This window comes from Chroicocephalus ridibundus, chromosome 4 (assembly GCF_963924245.1).
Source record: "Chroicocephalus ridibundus chromosome 4, bChrRid1.1, whole genome shotgun sequence".
NCBI classification, from domain to species: Eukaryota; Metazoa; Chordata; class Aves; order Charadriiformes; family Laridae; genus Chroicocephalus; species Chroicocephalus ridibundus.
The window spans coordinates 2,158,098-2,178,984 of NC_086287.1; the positions used below are offsets into that span (position 1 = coordinate 2,158,098).

Below are 20,887 nucleotides of genomic sequence, written 5' to 3' on the forward strand. Positions count from 1 at the left end.
GCGGGGGGGAGGGTGTCGATTCCCTCCCGGCTGGGCAGCAGCTCTCTGTGCGTTGAGTACAGGTTAATTATTACCCTCCCGCGCTCCGTTTGTCTATTTATGCTGTAAATTGTCCGAGCCGGGGCTTGCCCCTGCCTCGCCGCTGCTCTCGCCTATGGCTTGCTGCCAAAATGCCTGTGAAGGGGGGGGGGGGCAGAGTCGTCCCCGGTTGCCCTCCTCTCCCTTCCCTTCCTCCTCTCCCTTCCCTTCCTCCTCTCCCTTCCCTTCCTCCTCTCCCTTCCCTTCCTCCTCTCCCTTCCCTTCCACCTCTCCCTTCCCTTCCTCCTCTCCCTCGCAGCGCTCACGGCATTGGGGTTATCCTGGGCCTCTCCCGGGCCCCCTCTCCGCTCTGGATCAGGCTGGAGCTCCATAACCCACCGTCTTAAGATCCCATCGACCCCCTTCCCGCTTGTTCCTGGGCAGGTTTTTCCCACCCCCCACCCCCACCCCCCCCAAATCCTTTGCTCCCTGCGGAGCGAGGATGGGCAGCGTCCCCCAAGCCGCGCTCTCGTGCCGAGAACATCCTCGGGCTGCCGCGAACGTCCCGTAACTGTTGGGCAAGCCCCCCGTTTCCCGGCGGAGGTCGCAGGGAGAAGGCTATATTTGGACATCTCTCTGCCCGGGGAGGCCGTTTCGGAGTGGGGGGAGCGGACTGTGCCCCTTCGCAACGAGCCGGGGGCGGCGGAGCCCCGGGGGGGGTGGCAGGGGGGAGGTTTATTAGCTTGGGTGTTTGAGCTCCGCGTTCCCCTGCTGGGAGGAGGGGGAGCTTCCTTGGCCCCTCATCAAAATTGGGGGGGGGGGGGGGCGGGGGGGTCCTAGGGGAGGACGCCAACCTCCCCTACCCGCTGTCCTTCCCCAGCCCCACTGGGGATGCTGGTGCCCAGGCCACGCCGGCCCCCTCCCCCTTTATTTTTTGGGTGCAAACGGGTTGGAAACGCTGCTGGTCGCCTCTTTATCCCGGGAGCCGAGGGCGGGGGTGACATACCGGGATGGGGTGACATCCCTCCCCCCCCCAGGGCTGGGGGGGGCTTCCTCGCCACCCCCCCAGCTGTAGCCACCGGGGGTCTCGCACCCCTAAAGCTGGCGTGTGCCCCCCACCCAGCATCCTGTAACTCAGTTCTACGCGTGCGGGGGGGGGCGATGCTGCAGGGGAAGGCTGGTCCCCGGGGCTGGGTGACCCCCGACCCTTGGGCGAGGGTGTAATTTGGGGGTAAATCCGCAGGTTTTTGGGGGGGGGGAGCTGGAGGTGGTGGTGGTGTGGGGAGGGGGGGTCGGTCCCTCTGCAGCGGGGAGGCTGCAGCTCTTGACCCCAGCCCTTCTGCTCCCGGGGGGCCCCCGGCGCCAGCCCTTTGCTCCCTGCTATAAATCATTTACCTGCCGGCGACCTTCGCTTCGGGAAGGCTTTGAGGGACCCCGAGGGGGGAAGAGGGGGGGGAAATTGGGTGCCGCCGCTGCGCGGGGTGCCCCCCAGCATCCCGTACCCCTCACCCCGACCCTCCCCGGCTCCACTTTGGCCCCTTTATCTGCTGCCTTGCTCCTCTTTGGTGGGTCCCCGTGCAGGGCTGGGAAGGCGGCCCAGTGCCGCCAGGAGGAGGAGGAGGAGGAGGGGTGGGGAGAGGCCATGCCGGAGCTTTGCCAGATGTGGGAAAGGAGAGAAGAGAGGGGGGGACGCAGAACACGCTTTCGCCGCCGCTTCCCGCCGCCTTGGGGACCCCCCCCAGCTCCACGTCCCCTTCCCTCCAGCCGCCGATGCTGGTGGCCGGGATGGAGCCACCAAGCCAGCCGGCCAAACGGGGGGCGAGCATCCCCATGGCCGACGCGTGTTGGTTTTTTTTTTCCCCCCCTCTCCGCGACCCCGCAATGGCCGGGGGGTGGGTGGAGAGCTGGGTGCCGATGGTTTTCCCCCAGTTTTCGCCTCCCTCCACCCCCCGCATTGTTCCCGGCCCGGCGGGCGGGAGGAGGAGCAGGGCCAAGGGCCAACATGCGGTAGGCGCCCCGTGCCGCCGAGGCAGGCAGGAAGGCGAGGCAGGAAGGCAGGCGTTTTTTGGGAGCGTGCCGCCGGCTGGAGCCGCCTTGTCATGTTGGTCGAGCTGCTCTTCCAGGTTGCCTGTGTGTCCCTGTTCCTCCCGGGCGGCCAGGGCAGGGTGTATCCCGGGAGGAAGAAGCCGGCCAGCTTTGCCGTGGAGAGGTAGCCGGGTTTCCCCTCTCTCTTTTTTTTTTTTCTTTTTTTTTTCGTTTTTTTTTGTTTTTTTTTCTTCTTTTTCCCCCCCTTCTCCCTCTCCCAGTTACACCTGGGGACGGTGGCGTGCGGTGCGGAGCTCCGGCCATCCCTCCCCTTGGCTGCCTTTGGGGCTCCGGTCGTGCCTTCCATCCCGGTCGGAGCGGCTGGCGCCCCCCTCGTCCCTCCCTCTGCCCCGGGGGGGCCGGAACCAGGGGAGCGTGACCCCCCGCATCCCTGTCCTGCTCCCTGCATCCATATCCTGCTCCCTGCATCCCTGTCCTGCTCCCCATGTCCCCTCCTGGGGACATTTCTCCACTGCCACCGTGTGTTGGGGCTGGCTGGGACACGGTCCTCTCCTTCTGTCCCACCTTGGTTTGGGGTCACACTGTCCCCCCCTTCACCCCACACCTGCCTCCCCATGGATCCGTGCTCTGCCACCGGCGATGGGGTGGCCGTGGGCACGTGGTGACCACTCCTGTGTGTCCCCCTGTCCTGGCCCCGGGGTGGCTCGGACCAGGGGAGCGTGACCCCGCATCCCTGTCCTGCTCCCCACATCCGTGCCCTGCTCCCTGCATCCCTGTCCCGCTCCCCATGTCCCTTCTTGGGGACATTTCTCCCCTGTCACTGTGTGCGGGGGCTGGCTGGGACATGGTCCTCTCTGTCCCATCTTTTGGGGTCACGCTGCACCCCGCTTTGCCCCACACCTGCCTCCCCCACATCCATGTTCTACCACCGGGGATGGGGTGGCCGTGGGCACGTCGTGACCGCTCCCGTGTGTCCCCTTGTCCTCGCCCTGGGGTGGCCGGGACCAGGGGCGCGTGACACCCACATCCCTGTCCTGCTCCCCATGTCCCCTCCTGGGGGACATTTCTCCCCTGTCGCCGTGTGCTGGGGTGTTGGGGCTGGCTGGGACACGGTTTTCTCCTGCTGTCCCATCTTGTTTTGGGGTCACACTGTCCCCCGCTTCACCCCACACCTGCCTCCCCCACATCCATGCTCTGCCACCAGGGATGGGGTGGCCGTGGGCATGTCGTGACCGCTCCTGTGTGTCCCCTTGTCCTCGCCCTGGGGTGGCCGGGACCAGGGGAGCGTGACCCCTGCATCCCTGTCCTGCTCCCCGCATCCGTGCCCTGCTCCCTTGTCCCCTCCTGGGGGACATTTCTCCCCTGTCACCGTGTGCTGGGGTGTTGGGGCTGGCTGGGACACGGTCCTCTCCTTCTGTCCCTCCTTGGTTTGGGGTCACGCTGTCCCCCGCTTCACCCCACACCTGCCTCCCCCACATCCATGCTCTGCCACCGGGGATGGGGTGGCCGTGGGCATGTCGTGACCGCTCCTGTGTGTCCCCCTGCCCTGGCGTCCCCTGGGCGGGGGGTTCCCGGGGGACCTTTGCTCTCTGTCCCAGGGTTGGGGGGGGGTGGTTCGGGGCAGGGTGGCCTCCAGCTTCCCGTCGGTCCCGCAGGCGCCGCGTGGGGCCCCACGTCTGCTTCTCGGGCTTCGGCAGCGGATGTTGCCCCGGCTGGATGTTGTCCCCGGGCAGCGGGCAGTGCACCCTGCGTGAGTACAGGGCTCTGGGGGAAGGAGGGGGGGACAGGGGTGGGCCAAGCTGGGGGGGTGGGGGGTGTCCCTGCCCTCCTGACACCCCGTGCCCCCGGCAGCGCTCTGCTCCTTCGGCTGCGGCAGCGGCTTCTGCATCGCCCCCAACCTCTGCTCCTGCCCGGATGGAGAGCAGGGCATCACCTGCCCAGGTAACCCCCCCCCACCCCCCCTGGTTCCCGGTCACGCCGAACGCCGGCACCCCCTGGGGTCCCTCCTGGCGGGGGCACATCGCTCCTTGTCACCTCTCCTTGCAGCGTCCCCCAGCGCGGTCCCCGTCCCCAGGGAGCAGGTGCCACAGCGGAGGCCTGGGGGGGGGTGGGGGGCGGGGGGGTCGCCGGGGTGGCACGGGTGCCCCGTGGTGTCCCTTTGCCCGTCTTGCAGAGCCGCCGGGGACCTGCGGGGAGTACGGCTGCGACCTCTCCTGTAACCACGGCGGGTGCCAAGAGGTGGCCCGCGTCTGCCCTCTCGGCTTCGCCATGGTGGAGACGGCCAACGGCATCCGTTGCACGGGTGAGCCGGGACTGGGGGGCGGGGGGGATGAATCCCGGGTGGGGGGGGGGGGGGGGGTGGGATATGGTGGCGGCGGTGGTTGTCCCCCTCTCCTCCGCCCCCGGCCATCTCCGTCTCTTCCCCTCGCTCCCCCAGACATCGACGAGTGCCTGAGCGCTGCCTGCGAGGGTCTCTGCGTCAACACCGAGGGCGGCTTCGTCTGCGAGTGCGGCCCCGGCATGCAGCTCTCCGCCGATCGCCACAGCTGCCAGGGTGCGGGGCTAGCGGGGGGGCAAGTGGGGGCCAGCTTGGGCTACTGACCCTCAGCCTTCTCCCCCTGCCCTCCGTCACCAGACACGGACGAGTGCCTGGCCACGCCGTGCCAGCATCGCTGCAAGAACAGCATCGGCAGCTACCGCTGCTCCTGCCGGCCCGGCTACCACCTCCACGGCAACCGGCACTCCTGCGTGGGTGAGCCCCGCGGCCCCTCTGCCCTCCCCGTGCCACCGAGCCAAGGGGCCAGAGGTGGCCCGTTGAGCCCATCGCCACCGCGCTGTCACCGTGCCCGCGTCCTTGCCTTGGTGACGGTGGAGGGGATGGCGCCTGAGCCGTATCCCGGCGTGCAGCGTCTCCTGCCCCGGGCAATGACGTGTCCCCCGTGTCCCCCCAGATGTCAACGAGTGCCGGCGGCCGGGCGAGCGCCGAGCTTGCCAGCACGCTTGCCATAACACGCCGGGCAGCTACCTCTGCTCCTGCCGCCCCGGCTACCGGCTCAGCGGCGACAGGGTCTCCTGCGAAGGTATCCGGCTCCTTCTCCGGGGCTGGGGAGCGGAGCGGGACACCCCCGGCTCCCCGCTTCCCCCCGGTGATGCCTGTTCCTTCCTTCCTTCCTAGGCTATCCCAAATCCATCCTGGCACCGTCGCCCATCCTGCAGTCCCTGCAGCATCCCCCCACCCTCGTCCTGCTCCCTCCCGGCTCCGGGGGGTCCCTCCTGCTTCCCAGGGGCTCCCCCTCATCCCATCTCCCCGCCGCAGCTCCCGGTACCCAACTCCCTTCCTCCTCCTCCTCTTCTCCTGCCTCCGTGTCCCCGGCCACCGAGCCATCGCCGCCGCGGGCGGTGGGAGCCCCCGGCACCTCCGCCCCATCAACCCCCCACTGCTGGTACCGGGGGGCTCCCCGGGAGCCGGGCGCTCGCTGGATGGAGCCGGGATGCCGGAGTTGCACCTGCCAGGTAATTTCCCCCCCCCCCCAACCCGCCGCTTCCCCGCCCCCCCAATCCCACCCTCCCCGTCCCCCTGTCCCCACGGCGTGTGGCTTCGCAGGGGGGCCGCGTGCTGTGCGAGGCCGTGAGCTGCTCCGTGCCCTGCTCCCACCCGCTGCCCGCCCCGGCCGGGGGCTGCTGCCCCAGCTGCGCAGGTGAGCCCCGCTGTCCCCACCCTGTGTCCCCCATCCCGGTGTCCCCCTGACACCCCCCCACCCCCCACACCCCACCCCCCCCCCCGACCTCCCAGGCTGCCTGCACGAGGGGGTGGCCAGGGCCGAAGGCGACGTCTTCACCCCGTCCGCTGGGAACTGCACCGTCTGCCTCTGCCTGGTGAGCCCCCGCCGTCCCGCCATGGCAGCACCCCCGCCCCGGCGTGATGTCCCCCCACCACCACCACCTCCATGTCACAGCTGCCCTGGTGACAGCCCCCACGTTCTCCTCCCCAGGCTGGGAACGTCTCCTGCATCTCCCCCGAGTGCCCCCCGGGCTCCTGCCCCGGCACGGCCCCGGCCGACTGCTGCTCCTGCCAGCCAGGTGGGTGCCCCCCGGACCCCCAGCCCCTGGGAGCGGGGCGGGGGGGCAGCTCTGCTGGGGGTGGGGGTTCGGCAGGGGGCCGTGTTCTGCTCCCCGACCCCAGCCCCGCTGCCCCCCTCCCCCCACCTCCCCCAGCAAAATGCAGTTTTCGGGGCCGTACGTACGCGCACGGCGCCCGCTTCAGCCTGGACGGGGACGAATGCACCACCTGCGTCTGCCGGGTAGGTCCCGGGGGGCTGGGGGGGGGGTCCTGGGTCCCGTCCCCCCCCCACCCCCAGGGATGCTCCAGGGCTTCCCCGTACCATCCTGCTGGGGGGGATCCAGCCTTTGCTGGGGGCTGAGGCAGGATGGATGGAGACGGGGCTGGCTCCGGCTGGGGGGCCAGTGGGTGAGGCGTCCCCGCGTCCCCAGGGCGGCGAGGTGGAGTGCTCCTTCGCCCCCTGCCCCGCGCTGGACTGTCCGCAGCACCAGCGGCATCTGGGCCCCGGGCAGTGCTGCTTCACCTGCCGGGACCCCCCGGCCCCCGCCGGTGAGCCTGCGCCGGGGGGGGCACCTGGGGACGGGCAGGGCAGGATGGGGGGACAGTGAGGACAAGATGGAGGGGACATTTGGGGACGGGCAGGGTGGGATGGGGGGGGACAGCGAGGACAGGATGGAGGGGACATCTGGAGACGGGCAGGGTGGGATGGGGGGGACAGTGAGGACAAGGTGGAGGGGACATTTGGGGATGGGCAGGGTGGGATGGGGGGGACAGTGAGGACAAGATGGAGGGGACATTTGGGGATGGGCAGGGTGGGATGTGGGGGACATTAAGGACAGGATGGAGGGGACATCTGGTGATGGGCAGGGTAGGATGGGGGGGACAGTAAGGACAGGACAGGAGACATTTGGGGATGGACAGTGTGGGATGTGGGGGACACTTGGGGGTGGGCAGGGTGCGAAGGGGGGGACAGTGAGGACATGATGGAGGGGACATTTGGGGATTGCAGTGTGGGATATGGGGGACTTTTGGGGATTGCAGTGTGGGATTTTGGGGACAATGAGGACGGGACGCAGGGGACATCTGGGGATGGGCAGAGTGGAATGGGGGGACAGTGAGGGCAAGATGCAGGGGACATTTGGGGACGGGCAGGGTGGGATGTGGGGGACAGTGAGGGCAAGATGCAAGGGACATTTGGGGATGGGCAGGGTGGGATGTGGGGGACAGTGAGGACGGGAGGCAGGGGACATCTGGGGATGAGCAGGGTGGGATTTTGGGGACAATGAGGACTGGACGCAGGGGACGTCTGGGGCCGGGCAGGGTGGGATGTGGGAATACCTGGGTAGAGGGAGGGTGGGATGCGTGGGACAGCGGGGGACAAGGAGGAGGGGATGCAGGGGACGCGTGGGGACAGGGAGGCCAGGGGAAAGTGGAGGACGTGGGGGTGCGCGGGGACTGGCGGGGCGTAGGGGGAGCGGGGAGGGGGGGCTGCGAGGTGAGGAGTGGGCACAGGACGGGTGACGGGGTGTCCACCCCCTGTCCGTCCCCCCCGCCGCCAACCCCAGGTTGCTTCGTGGATGACAACGGGGTGGAGTTTCCCATCGGACAGATCTGGTCTCCGGGCGATCCCTGTGAGTTATGCATCTGCCAGGTGAATGAGAACCTGCTCTGCTTCACTCCTCCTACCCGGCCCCCCCGGCCCCCCCCCCGGCGCACGGCTCCTGTCCCCCCTCCCGCCCTCGGCATGCCCGGGCTGCTCGCGGCCGTGGGTCCCGGCGGCTACCCGCTTCCGTGGGCTTGAAACCCTACGGTTTTGGGCAGCCCGAGGTCTCTGTCAAGTGTTTCTCCCCCGCAGGCAGACGGCTCGGTGAGCTGCAAGAGGACGGACTGCGTGGAGACCTGTCCCTACCCCATCCGCATCCCCGGGCAGTGCTGCCCCGACTGCTCGGCAGGTGATGGGTGCTGGTTCGTCTCCGTCCCCTTCTCCGTCCCCCTCCTCCATGCCCTTTCTCCGTCCCCCTCCTCCATGCCCTTTCTCCGTCCCCCTCCTCCATGCCCTTTCTCCGTCCCCCTCCTCCATGCCCTTTCTCCGTCCCCTTCTCCGACCTCCTTCTCCGTCCCCTTTGCATACTTTCTCCATTCTCCTCCTCCATCCCGTTCTCCATCCCGTTCTCCATCCCGTTCTCCATCCCGTTCTCCATCCCGTTCTCCATCCCGTTCTCCATCCCGTTCTCCATCCCGTTCTCCATCCCGTTCTCCATCCCGTTCTCCATCTTTCTTCTCCATTTCCCTTCTCCATCCCCTCTGCATCCTTTCTCCGTCCTCCTCCTCCATCCCCCTTCTCCGTCCTCCTCCTCCATCCCCCTTCTCCGTCCTCCTCCTCCATCCCCCTTCTCCGTCCTCCTCCTCCATCCCCCTTCTCCGTCCTCCTCCTCCATCCCCTTTGCATCCTTTCTCCATCCCCCTTTCTCCATCCCCCTTTCTCCATTCCCTCTGCATCCCTTCTCCATCCCCCTCCATCCTCTTTCTCCATCCCCCTTCTCCATTTCCTCTGCATCCCTTCTCCATCCCCCTCCATCCTCTTTCTCCATCCCCCTCCATCCTCTTTCTCCATCCCCCTCCATCCTCTTTCTCCATCCCCCTCCATCCTCTTTCTCCATCCCCCTCCATCCTCTTTCTCCATCCCCCTTCTCCATTCCCTCTGCATCCCTTCTCCATCCCCCTCCATCCTCTTTCTCCATCCCCCTCCATCCTCTTTCTCCGACCTTTCTCCATCCCCTTCTCCATCCTCCTTCGCATCCTATCTCCATCCCCCATCCATCCCTTCTCCATCCCCCGCCCGCAGCCCCGGGCAGGACCCGAGCCAGCAAGCCTGGCCTTAAGCAGAGGGGTCCCCAGGAGGTCCCGGAGCCATCGGGGTGGGGGGGACACACGACACGACCACAAATGCCCCCTCTCCTCCCCCCAGGCTGCACCTACATGGGAAGGATCTTCTACAACAACGAGACCTTCCCCTCCGTCCTGGACCCCTGCCTCAGCTGCATCTGCCTGGTGAGGGCTGCGCGGGGGGCAGTGAGATGTCGGGGGGGGGGGTTGGCTCCTGCCCCACGGGCTGAGCCCTGGTTTTTTCCTCCGTTGCAGGAAAAAGCTCCCCCCCCCACCTCCCCCCCCGCCCCCAACCTTCCTCTTTTTCCCCGGTGGGGGCTAACGCCCGGGTCTTCCCACGTCTCTCGCAGCTGGGCTCGGTGGCCTGTTCGCCCGTGGACTGTGCCATCTTCTGCACCTACCCCTTCCACCCCGAGGGCGAGTGCTGCCCCGTCTGTAACGGTAGGAGCCGGGGCTGGGGAAGAGGTGGTGGGGGGTCAGGGGGGAGGGGGGGGGGGACACCCCATCACCTTGTCACCCCGTCCGGTGACACCCCCCGCTCCCCGCAGACTGCAACTACCAGGGCAGGAAGGTGGGCAACGGGCAGACCTTCACCCCCGAGGGACAGCCCTGCACCCGCTGTACCTGCCAGGTGAGCGGGGGGCACCCCTCCCCGGGGGGGATGGTTCACACAGCACCCCCCCACACACACCCCTTCAATACCCCCCCACCTTCCCCCGTTTTCACCCCTCGCCGCCAGCTGGGGGAGGTGAGCTGCGAGAAGAGGCTGTGCCCCCGCTCCTGCGCGGAGCCCCCCGCGCTGCCCGCCGCCTGCTGCCCGCCATGCCAAGGTAACGGGATGGGGGGGGTGCCTGGGGTACCGGGGGATGGTTCGGGGACCCCCCCAACCCCCCGTGGCCTGCGGGATACATACGGCCGTGCTGCAGCACCCTGGGGTGGTTGGGTGCCCCCCGGAGGGGTTCCCGGCGTGGAGGGGGGGGGAAGGTGGGTGCTGACCAAAAGCATCTCTCCGTTAGTCGCAGACGCCCGGCTCCCGCTGCGGAGCAGCGACCTGTCCCCGTCCCCGTCCCACGAGGACTCACCCGCTGGCACCCCTCACCCCAGCCCCCCCGCATCCACCCGGCCCCCCCGGCACCGCCTGGCTCAGCTCCTGCTTCCCAACGCGGCCCCCCTCGGCCCTTCCGCGGGGAGCGGGGGGACCGGGGAGCCCCCTCCGACCACGCTGAGCCCCCCCCGGCGCCCATCCACAGCCTCTCTGCCCCCCGACGCCCCCTCTGAGGCCGCAGCCCCCCCACATCCCACAGGCAGCCCCGGTTCGAGCCCCGAGGCTCAGGGACCCCACGGGGACACAGACCCCTCTTCTGTGCCACCGGCCAGCGGGGAGAGCCCCGGTGGGCACGCGGCTCCCTAGGGAGGGAGGGAGGGATGGATGGAGAGGAAGAGGAGGATGAAGAGGAGGATGAAGAGGAGGAGGGGGTCTTGCAGGACCAGCAGGCCTGGCCCACCAGGTCCCGGGGGGTGGGTTGGGGGGGTTGTGGGTGGCAAGCAGACAGGGTGGGCAACAGCATCCCCGCTCCCACGGGCCCACGGCCACTGCCCTCTCTCTCTCTCGAGGTCCCCACCTGCCCCGGGGGTCCCCCAGCACCTCACCGCCCCCCCCCCCCCCCCCTTCCCCCCCGAGGCAGGACTGTGGGGCAGGACCAGTGGCCCCCCCCCCACCCCCAGGCTCTCTGGGTACAAGATGTGGGGCTGGGAGATGCTCCTGGCCGGGCTGGGGTGCCCCGTGTCAGCCCCCCCGGCCGCGGCACGCGCGCCCCCAGGGTGGGTGCTGCCCCCGGCTCCTGGCGTGGGGAGGGGGCGAGCTGCCCACCCACCCCCCCACCCCCCCCGGCCACCAATAAAGTCACCCTGGTATTTATACCCCGTCCCCCTGCTCCTGCTTGCACCCGCTGGCGTGCTGGAGCCAGCTTTCCCTCGGGTGGGGGGGCTTTGGGCTGATTCCCCCCCGCTCCCCGGGATGAAGAGGGTGGTGCCGGAGGTTTTTGTCCCCCCCCCACCACCCCCGAGCGGGGTTTGGGGACAGGAGGGACGTGTCCTGCCCCGGCGGCTGGGGACTTCATTGCAGAGTCTCTGCCGAGAGGAGCCGAGCAGGGGGAGAGGGGTTTCGCGGGGCTGGTTTTGGCTGTTTTTAGCTGGTTTGGGCTGATTTGGGCTGATTTTGTCTCCTCCTGGGCAAGACTTCCCGGAGGCTCGACCTGAGCAAAGGTCCCGGGAAGCGTTTGGAAGGCGCCGAGGTCGGCGCTGCCCCTGCGAAGGGGCTCCCGGAGCACTGCCCTGGCCGGGGAGATGGTGGAAAGACGGGTCCGTGGCTCCCGGGAGCATCACGGGGGTTTATCCAGGTGGGATCCAGCGGGGAGATGGGGGGTGATTAGCGGCACGAAGCACCCCCAGCACCAGGATGGGACCCACCACCCTCCCCGAGCCCCAGACGTGGGCATGGGATGCTGATGATGCTGTGCCCTGTTGCCAGCATGGGGACGGAAAGCAGTGACACCTTTACGCGGGGGTGCGCGGAGGCACGTCCCGGCCCCGGTGAGGAGCACCGGCCGCCCTGATAAAGCCCCCCCCGGGTGCCCGGTTGGCAGCACGGCTCTGTCCCCGGCGGCCCGGGGCTCTTCCCGGCTGCGGGTGCCTCCAGCCCCACAACTCCACAGGCTCCAGGGGTGTTTGTGGGGCTGAGGGACACCACCAGGGGGTGGCTCTGCCCTTGGGATAAGGTGGCACCGCATCTGCGCCCCCACCAGTGTCCATTTCCCGTGCCCAGGGCCGCGGTGGCAGCGCCGGGGGTGGCCGTGCCAGCCCTTCCCGGAGGGACACAGCACAAGGGGGCTTCTCCACAGCTTTATTGGGCTCGGTGGCCGGAGGGGACAGGAGCGCTGGGCAAGGGCCAGCCCTGCCAGCCACCAGGCTGGGGACGCCGGGACTGCTGTCTGTCCCCGTCCCCAACGCCGAGGGGCGCTCAGGGCAGCCGGGACAGCCCCACCATGTTGGTGGCCCTGTTGAAGATGACGTAGTACTCGCGGATGAAGACGTCCCCAAGGATCCAGAGCTCGCCCGACTCGGTGGGGACGTCCATGCCTTGAAAGCCGAGGGTGCAGTACCCATTGCTCTGCGGCGGGGACATGGTGGTGGTTACCAGCTGCCCGGAACCACCCCCCCAGGCCCTCCCCGTTCCTCCCCGCGGTGGGATGCTCACCTCCAGCACGTAGGCCCTGGGCGGCACGGGGAAGGCTTTGCCGTTGATGTGGAAGACGATGCTGGGCAGTCTGCTGGCGGCGCTGCAGCTGATCTGGCCGGGGTCGGGGTGGGGGGGACACACGCGGTGACAGGTGGAGGTCAGCGGCCACCCCAAGAGGGACCGTGGACCCCGGGGAGCGATGGAGCAACCCCGGGGTCTGGCTGGGCACCCCGAAGGTCCCCAAAGCCTTGCGCGGTCCCCCGGGGCCTCACCTCGCCGTTGGAGTTGGCACCAAGGATGCTCAGGATGGCGCCGAGGGCTCTGTCGGGCACGGCCAGCAGCGAGGTGCCCGTGTCCACGATGGCCTGGCAGCCGAAGGCGCAGGCGATGCCCTCGCCACCGATGGAGACGCTGGGGAGAGGGGTGCAGGGTGAGCCTCCCGGGCGCGGGACGAGGGGCCGCAGCCCCCCAAAACACCGGTTGGGGGGCAAAGGGGAGCCACCGAGGCCGGGGGCTGCGCCGGGACTAACCTGTCCATGCGGATCTGCCAGTAGGTTTCGGCAGAGAGGGGGATCCAGGTGATGCCGTTGGTGGTGTATAAGGGGTCGATGGCGCCGAAGAGGACAAAGCTGCCGCCCCGCTCGTCCCTGCAAGCGGGGAGCCGTCAGGAGGGGGTCCCACCCCGCCAGCCATCAACCGGGGAGGCGGGGGGGCTTTGCTGCCATCCTCCTCCACCGGTGCCGGCAGCGGTGAGCCACGTCCCCCAGGAGCCACAGGGCGTGAGGCCACCAGCGAACGGTGTCGGAGCCAGCCCCGCCGGGGGGGAAACGGGAGAAAATCCTCGGTAAGGGCTGGGGGGGGGGGGGCTCCAGCTGGGGCTTACTTGCTCAGGTAGACGGAGAAGAGGTCCTTGGCCACGAGGTTTTGCATCATCATGTTATCGAAGACAGGGGTGGCCCCGGAAGAGGCGATGCTGGGGAAAGCCAGCCCCAGGATGCCATCGAAGGGGGTGTAGTAGAAGAAAGCGCCGGGCTCGGTCTCAGCCAGCCCGAACATCTGATTGAGGACCTCGATGTTCGCCACCTGGCCAGGGAGAGGGAGAGGGGGTGGGTTTGGGCGGCCGATGCCCCCGCGTCCCCCCTCTCGGGTGGGGGGCCCTGGCTTACGGTGACGGTGTCGTAGCCCAGGACGCCGGACATGCTGCCGGTGCCGTAGGCGATGTAGAGGCTTTCGTTAGTGCTGATGAAGGTGGAGGATTCCGCGGGGTTGAAGCGGTTGTGGTTGCCTGAGGGTGCGGGAGGGAGACGGTCGCGGTCCGTCCTGTCCTCAGGACAAGGGACGACCCCCCCAGTGCCCAGAGGACATCCCTTGGGAGAGACAGGGCAGAGCCGGCCTCGGCTCCCAGCCCTCCCCGGGGGCTCCCAGAGCCAGGCAGGGCAAGGGGGGGTGGCCGCGGGGCTAGTGGACACCTACTGCAGGCGGGGCTGGAGCAGTACACCGAGGGCACCCACAGGTTGGAGGAGCCGGTGTCAAAGACGACGGTGAACTCCTGGGCTGGGGTCCCGATGGAGATGGTGCCGAAGTACTCGTTCTGGCAAAGCGGGATGGGTAAGGGGCTAGCGGGATGGATCACGGGCTAGTGGGATGGGTGAAGGGCTAGTGGATTCAGGTATGGAAGGGATTAGGGGGATGGCGAGGGTATAGGGGGTAGGGTAAGGGGCTAGTGGGTAAGGTAAGGGCTTAGGGGGATGGCTAAGGGGCTAGGAGAATGGGTAGTGGGCTAGTAAGTCACATAAGGGCATAGGGGTGAGGGGCTAGTGGGTCGGGTAAGGGGCTAGGAGGATGGGTATGGGACTAGTAGGTCAGGTAAGGGGGTAGGGGTAAGGGGCTAGTGGGTCAGGTAAGGGGCTAGGAGGATGGTTGAAGGGGTTAAGGGGATGGGTAAGGGGTTAGTAGGTCAGTTAAGGGGCTAGGAGGATGGGTAAGGGGCTAGTGGGTCAGGTAAGGGGGTAGGGGTAAATGTAAGCGGCTAGTGGGTCAGGTAAGGGAGGACGGGTAAGGGGTTAAGGGGATGGGTAAGGGGCTAGTGAGTCAGATAAGGGGCAAGTTGGTCAAGTAAGGGGCTAGGAGGATGGGTAAGGGACTAGTAGATCAGGTAAGGGGGTAGAAGTATGGGTAAGGGGCTAATGGGCCAGGTAAGGGGCTAGTTAGTCAAGTAAGGGGCTAGGAGGATGGGTAAGGGGCTAGTGGGTCAGGTAAGGGGGTAGAAGTATGGGTAAGGGGCTAGTTAGTCAAGTAAGGGGCTAGGAGGATGGGTAAGGGACTAGTAGATCAGGTAAGGGGGTAGAAGTATGGGTAAGGGGCTAGTTAGTCAAGTAAGGGGCTAGTGGGTCAGGTAAGGGGGTAGAAGGATGGGTAAGGGGCTAATGGGCCAGGTAAGGGGCTAGTTAGTCAAGTAAGGGGCTAGGAGGATGGGTAAGGGGCTAGTGGGTCAGGTGAGGGGGTAGGGATGAGGGTAAGGGGAAGGGTAAGGTACAAGCGGGTCAGATAAGGGGCTAGTGGGTCAAGTAAGGGGCTAGGAGGATGGGTAAGGGGGGCAGGTAAGGGGTTAAGGGGACGGGTAAGGGGCTAGGGGGTCGGGTAAGGTGGCAGCCGCCCCCGTGGGCTGCCCCGCCGGTGCCAGCCCGGCCGGTGGCAGCCCCTGTGCCCCGCCATGCTCACGTCCAGGTAGTTCTGCAGGGGCTCGGCGGCGATGCGGGAGCGGAAGTACTTGGCGGCCGGGTCGAAGGGGTGCTGCTTCAGGTATTTCTCCAGCAAGCCGTGCTCCCGCAGGGTCTGCCGCAGGGACTTGCCCTTCCTCAGAGGGACCCTGGGCGCGGGGGGGACGCAGTCGGTCACCGGGAGGTGGGCGGCAGGGAAGCGCCCCGGGGGGGGCGGCGGTGGCTAGCGCTCGCCCCGTGTCTTGTCCCGCAGCCCCTCGTGTGGGACCCCGGGGGCCATGGCAGTGGCTGGGTGGGGGGGGTGGCGGGGGGGGCAGCAGGTTGTCCCCCCCACATCCCTGCTGGGAATGGTTTGGGTTGGAAGGGACCTTGAAGCCCACCCAGTGCCACCCCCTGCCCTGGGCAGGGACACCTCCCACCAGCCCAGGTTGCCCCGAGCCCCGTCCAACCTGGTCTTGCCTCCCTCAGCGTGGGTGCTGGAGGGGGGGGGGTGTCCTGTTGGGGGCCGTGTGGCACCCCCGCGCTCACCTGGAGACGAGGCCGTGGCCCAGGGCCACCAAGCCAAGGAGCAGGAGCAGCTTCATGGTGCCTGCTAACAGCCAGCGCCTGAGGCGAATGGACACAGGGAATGTGCCACCCGTCCCAGCCCGGCTCCTTATATCCCGTCCCGGCTTGTTTGGCCACCATCCCTGATAAGAAAGGCAAACGGCTCCGGGGGCAGTTATCACAACGTCCTTAAGGGAAATGTTGTCGTGGGGCGGGGGGGAATGGCAAGCTGAGGGCTCTCCATCCACCCTGGGGTCAACCAGCGGGGCCGGGATGCGGGGATGCTTGTGCCAGGCTGGGGGAGAAGCACCCTCCGGTTTACTCCGCATCCCGAAGGGGGAGGCACTGGGCGAGGGTCGGGGGGAGGGGGGGGATGGACACCGGTGAGGGGGACACGGGGCTGGCTGTGGTCATTTCTGGGCATTTCCCTCTCCTTCTGAGCAGCCGGGGAATTACACAAGCCGGAAACATGGCTGTGGCCGAGGAACCGCGGCGTAAATCATGTGCCATTTAGATAAAAGCGTTTGGCTCCCAGTCGGCTTTAGCTGGCTGGGGCGGGGGGGGGGCAGGGGGTGACATTTTCCCCCAGCCCCCAGGGTAAATGTGGTACGAAGGCTCCTCGGGCTGCTCCAGACTGTCCTTGCCCCGCTGTCTGCGGAGTTTGTCCGGGTGGAGCCGGCACGGAGATGTGGGGCTGGCACGGGACCACCGGTCCTTTGGGGTCCCCTGGTGCCCCCCCAGCCCTTTGCTGGCAGGTTTGATGCTGGGGGTTGCAGGGGGTTGTCCCTTGGGGGAGCTGGGGACAGCTGGTGGCTACTGCCCTGAGCACCCTGGGGTGCCCACCCGCGGGTGACAGCGAGCCACGGGTCCAACCTGGCCTTGAACCCCTCCAGGGATGGGGCTTCTCTGGGCAACCTGGGCCAGGGGCTCACCCCCCTCACACCAAAGAATTTCTTCCTCAGATCTCATCCAAATCTCCCCTCTTGCAGTGGAAAACCCTTCCCCCTCGTCCCACGGCTCCCCTCCCTGATCCAGAGTCCCTCCCCAGCTTTCCTGGAGCCCCTTGAGGGCCTGGAAGGGGCTGGAATGTCTCCCCGGAGCCTTCTCTTCTCCCGGCTGAACCCCCCCAGCTCTCTCAGCCTGTCCTCCCAGCAGAGGGGCTCCAGCCCTCCCAGCATCTCCGGGGCCTCCTCTGGCCCCGCTCCAACAGCTCCGTGTCCTTCTGATATTGGGGCTTCATCCACCTTCCTCTGTCCCAGGGCCGCTTGCAGAAATGGGACCAGCTCGCGGGGGTCGGGGGGGTGAAACTGGGACCAGCTGGGGGAAAGACCAGCTCAGGACGTCGCCGGTTGAACGACGCCAAGGTCGCCCGTGTTGGGCTGCGTCGGAGGCGCCCGGCGCTGGACCGGGCGTCACAGCCTTCGTCACAGCGCCACGCGTGTGAGATGTGGCTGCTGGCACGGTCACCTTGTCCCGCGCTCGGAGGAAAAACAAAGCCAGATCCAGCGCCAAGGAGCTGGGGACCAGCCTGCCCAGAGGCACCGCAGGGGCTGGAGCTGGTTTTCCTCCCTCCCTCCCTCCCAGTTTCACCCCAGCTCTGAATAATTAAAGAATTAAGGAGAGATGCTAAATTGCACTAGGGGAAATGTGATGAGTAAGAACCTGGGAGGATCCGATGGGTGATGTTGGGGTAGGGGGAAAAGGGACAAAACCCCTAATTCTTCCCGAGTGAAGAAGGAAGGTGCGATGTGTCCCGTTCTGGGGGGGCGGGTCTGGAAAGGAGAAGGTCTTGGCTGACCCCCAGAATGGAAAGCCTGGACCCGGCGGGAGGCCGCGGCCTGAAAACCCCGCGGGGAACCTTGGCGTGGCGTAACCGCTGGCCTCGGGAGCCAGCCCCTGCCTGCAGGTCGCCGTAAACCGCAGAGAAAAGCGGCAAATTCGACAAGAGCTTCGCTCCCCCCCCACCCCCCCCCGGCCCCCTGCGAGGAAGCAGCAGCGCCTTTTGAAGACGAGCTCCGAGAAGGAGCAGCCCCGGCAAAGGGGCTGCTCGGCCGTCAACGCGTCCGCGCTGCGCGGGGAACGTGGATTCGTAGAAGGTCATCGGAGGGGAAGCGCTCCAGGACGCGTCCCTCGGTGGGGCGGCTGCCCTGGGACAGCCCCCACGGGCTGCGGGGCCGCGTTTCTTCCCCCCTGTCTAGGTTTGAGCCACACGCGATTAATTGCTCGTCTAATGCTGGGGAAAACTGCACTTTTAGAAGACTCCGGTGTCTGAATTGGTGGCAATATTCGCTTTACAGCCGGCTCTGCTGTGGGGGATTCAAGGTCTCAGCGTTTTCGAGCTCGCCAGGTGCGGGGATGAGGAGGAGCGAGACCCGGGCGCTTGCCCCAAGCTGCCACATTTGATATAAATTAGAAAGTTTGCTGAATTTCTCTCTCTCTCCCCCTTTCTGGCTGCCATCCTGAGCACTCCTTGCCCCGGTGCCGGAGCCCAGAGCCCTTCCCTTCCTCCCGCAGCCGCAGCGCTCGCAGGGTCCCACATTGGCTGTCCCTGCGGGGATGCACGGCTTCCGCTGGTGGAACGGGCCGAGTATAATCCTTGTGCATTTTATATCGGTATCGGCATCAATATTGCTTCTTTTGTATTACCAATGTTAATTATTTAGTCTCATTCTATTAAATCCTTTTACATTTCAGCCCTGGGGTTTCCTTGTTTTTCCCCGATTCCCCTTCCCGGCTGGGGAGGGGTCATCGGGTGAGAGAATAATTGTTGGAGTGACAATAAATTGTGGCGGGTTTCTCAAACCATAACCCCCCCACACCCCCGCAGCGGGTGTCTGCACGCAGGGAAGAAGCTGTTCCTGCCAGGCAAAGCCTCCTCCTCCTCCACAGCACCCCCCGGGGGTTTCGCTGCCCCATGGGGATGCCTGGCAGGGCCGGGGGGGCTCAGGCCTGGGCTGCTGCAGAAATTGGGATCAGCTGCTGCAAATCCCATTTGTATATAAGGGAGATTCCAAACTGGAGCTTACTGGTTTGCTTGGCTATTGCTTGTCCTGCGCTGGGAGCCCTTTGTAAGCGTCTTTGCCGGTGGAAGGCAGACGTTGTACCCTTGCAGAGACTGGCCCGTCGACGGCCGTGCTCATGGCGGGGGGCGGTTTGGAGAGCTGTCAAAGCTCCCACCTTCCCACCCGTTCATCCTCCAAGGACTGGAGCTCAGGACTTTCTCCAGGGAGGCTCCTCAGGATCTACCGGGATTGGCACACATTCCGTGCTGGGGCAGATAACGCCGCAGGAGGTCCACAGCAGCCGGTGTGGGCTGCAGGAGGTGGTGGCCACAGCTCCACAGAGCTGGTAGCCACGGGCACGTGTCGGTGTGGCTCCCACATGGAGAGGAAGGTTGTGCTGGAAGGCGGAATGGTCCTTGGTCCGGGAGGAGGTGACTGGTGGGTGTGGGGGAGCAGGGAGGTCAGTGTCCCCCTCCTGGGGCAGGGATGGAGGTCCGGGTGGTGCCGGGGTGGAGTTTCTTTCCTCCGTTTGTGGGAAAGGCGGTAGCTGGGACGCTCCTTGAGCAGAACACATCTGCTGCGGGTGGGGTGACGAAGGGCCGAGCTGCCTCCAAGGTGGCCTTCAGCACCGATGCTCCCCCTGCGTCGGCTTTGGTAACGAGCAGAAGACTCCCGAGAAAGAGAAAGCTGAAGGGCAGCAACATTTCAGGTGCCGAACTCTGCCTTCGGAGCAAGTTAGCGAGTTGGGTTTTGGGGACCAAAGCCCGGACTCACTGTCCCACCTCACTTCAACCTGGTCTCCCTTGCTTTTGGGGCCGCTAAGTTTTGGGGCCGCTAAGTTTTGGGTTTGGTGTTTTTTTTGGTTTTTTTTTGTTTTTTTTTTTTTTTTTTGCCAGAACATTAGAGGAAATGAAAACGAGGAGTTTCTCGACAGCTGCATACCAATTTAATTCTCTTTTTTTTTTTTTTTTTTTTGCCAGTCAGCACATTCAGACACAACGCAAACCCTCGCAGGGACCAACCTGTGCTCTCACGGCAGCCCTCTCTCCGGGCAAAGAGGATTTTGGGGGCGAAGGCTCTCCTTGTATTTAAAAAAACAAACAAACAAACAAACAAACAAACAAACTGGAGAAACCTCATGCTCAGGACCAGTGTTTTAGGGGAATATAATTTGGTTTATTCTGTAGCTCGGTCGCCCTGGCAGCGCTGGGTTCGCCGGCAATTAAAGCTCCGTTTTCCAGAGCAGCAAAGGAACGAGAGAAGCTGCAGCAGCGGAACGCCCGCTCCGTTTGGATAAAAAGGTACGTCCGGTGTTTCCGGGCGGATACGCCAGCCTCTAGGTGAGCTGGCCTCTTCCAAACACCCAAACCCCATCCCAAATTCGGGAATTGTATTCATCTCATGAAGACTCAAAGCAATTTTTCAGTCTTTTACTGCAGACCCCTTACTGCGTGCAGTTATTGCCGAAACAGAGCCCCACGTGCAACGTTGCAATCACTGAGGGCCGGGATTTCATTTTATTTTTTTTTTCCAGTGGAAAGAAGTAATTTGTCAAACGATGGGAAGTTTTGGGGTGAGCGCATTCTTCTCACAATAGATCCCACCGCTAGGAGCCAATGAAAAACCGTGTGTGTTCAGACAGGCATTGATTTTTGGGGATGCCTCATTACCCACAGCACGAAGAAGCGGCGGAATTCAGCCCCCGAAAAATCTCAGAACAAATATTCAGCGCCATTAAAGTCAAGAACAAAAGAAAAGGGGGGAGGATGGGAAAAGACTCACTTTCGGGCTGCCAAATGATTTTTCCCGTCGGGCTGCGGAGACAATTCCTCAGAGGAAAAGCCCCGAAGCGCGTCTGGTGACCCGAAGGGGAAGGTCTAAAGCAGGGCAGGCAGCCCCGGGCACCGCACAGCTCTCGTCACGCACTTGGCATCGCCGTTCCCTTCCGTCTTGATGGAAGGATGGAAGCCAGGGGAAGGATTTTGCTGGAAAAACATATGGGCTTGGTCCTTCTCGGGCTGCAACTGGTGGTGGCTCATGCTGGTGGCTCCAGAGATAAGGGTCCGCTCCCTCCGGGACCTGGAGGTCCACTGCAACGAGGTGGCTGAAGCCTTGGCCGGACAGACGGATTTCAGCCCTGTCCCGGTGACAGCGTGACCGTGACACCGTGGCTGCACCCTCTTTCCCAAGCCCTTTCCACCCTGGCACCCTTCAGTCTCCATTAATTCCGGTTTTCAGAGCCCTCGGGGGAATCTCAGCCCCTGGGAGTTTGGAGGCAGATGCGGTGTGATCCATCGTCCTGGTTTGAGCGACACAGGATTAATTTCTCCTTCAGTAATTTTAATTTGCAGAAAGGTCTCTTCTAACGCTG

At 65.6% G+C, this 20,887-nt stretch overlaps 2 protein-coding genes across 3 annotated transcripts; one reads left to right on the forward strand and one right to left on the reverse strand.

Moving 5' to 3' along the window:
- Nucleotides 1-2,117: 2,117 nt before the first annotated feature.
- On the forward strand, nt 2,118-10,417 carry VWCE (von Willebrand factor C and EGF domains). The gene is given in 21 exon segments (XM_063333394.1): nt 2,118-2,227; nt 3,720-3,814; nt 3,916-4,005; nt 4,238-4,366; nt 4,502-4,618; nt 4,700-4,816; nt 5,016-5,144; nt 5,240-5,577; nt 5,669-5,762; nt 5,858-5,940; nt 6,057-6,144; nt 6,280-6,365; nt 6,556-6,673; nt 7,690-7,775; nt 7,980-8,076; nt 9,093-9,175; nt 9,361-9,451; nt 9,559-9,641; nt 9,750-9,840; nt 10,027-10,200; nt 10,203-10,417. Coding segments are annotated over 21 exon segments (2,385 nt in total). The 3' UTR covers nt 10,289-10,417.
- Nucleotides 10,418-10,529: 112 nt separating this feature from the next.
- Nucleotides 10,530-18,155, reverse strand: PGA5 (pepsinogen A5). Of its 2 annotated transcripts, XM_063333412.1 has the most exons (9): nt 15,497-18,155; nt 14,970-15,117; nt 13,722-13,839; nt 13,415-13,533; nt 13,132-13,331; nt 12,779-12,895; nt 12,521-12,659; nt 12,267-12,359; nt 10,530-12,179 (listed from the first exon to the last, which is right to left on the reverse strand). In XM_063333412.1, the coding sequence occupies exons 1-9, from the start codon at nt 15,841-15,843 to the stop codon at nt 12,030-12,032; spliced, it is 1,431 nt and encodes a 476-aa protein (XP_063189482.1). In that variant the 5' UTR covers nt 15,844-18,155; the 3' UTR covers nt 10,530-12,029. The 2 variants fall into 2 exon arrangements, with proteins under 2 accessions (XP_063189482.1, XP_063189481.1); XM_063333411.1 differs by having other exon boundaries at nt 10,530-12,359.
- Between the last annotated feature and the right edge of the window lie 2,732 nt (nt 18,156-20,887).

Coding starts and splice junctions, on each gene's coding strand:
- PGA5 (XM_063333411.1), bottom strand. CDS start 15,843: ATGCGGAGTAAACCGGAGGGTGCTTCTCCCCCAGCCTGGCACAAGCAT. Junction 13,332..13,414: donor TGGGCTACGACACCGTCACC/GTAAGCCAGGGC, acceptor CTCCCTGGCCAG/GTGGCGAACATCGAGGTCCT. Junction 12,660..12,778: donor TGGCAGATCCGCATGGACAG/GTTAGTCCCGGC, acceptor CCCTCTCCCCAG/CGTCTCCATCGGTGGCGAGG.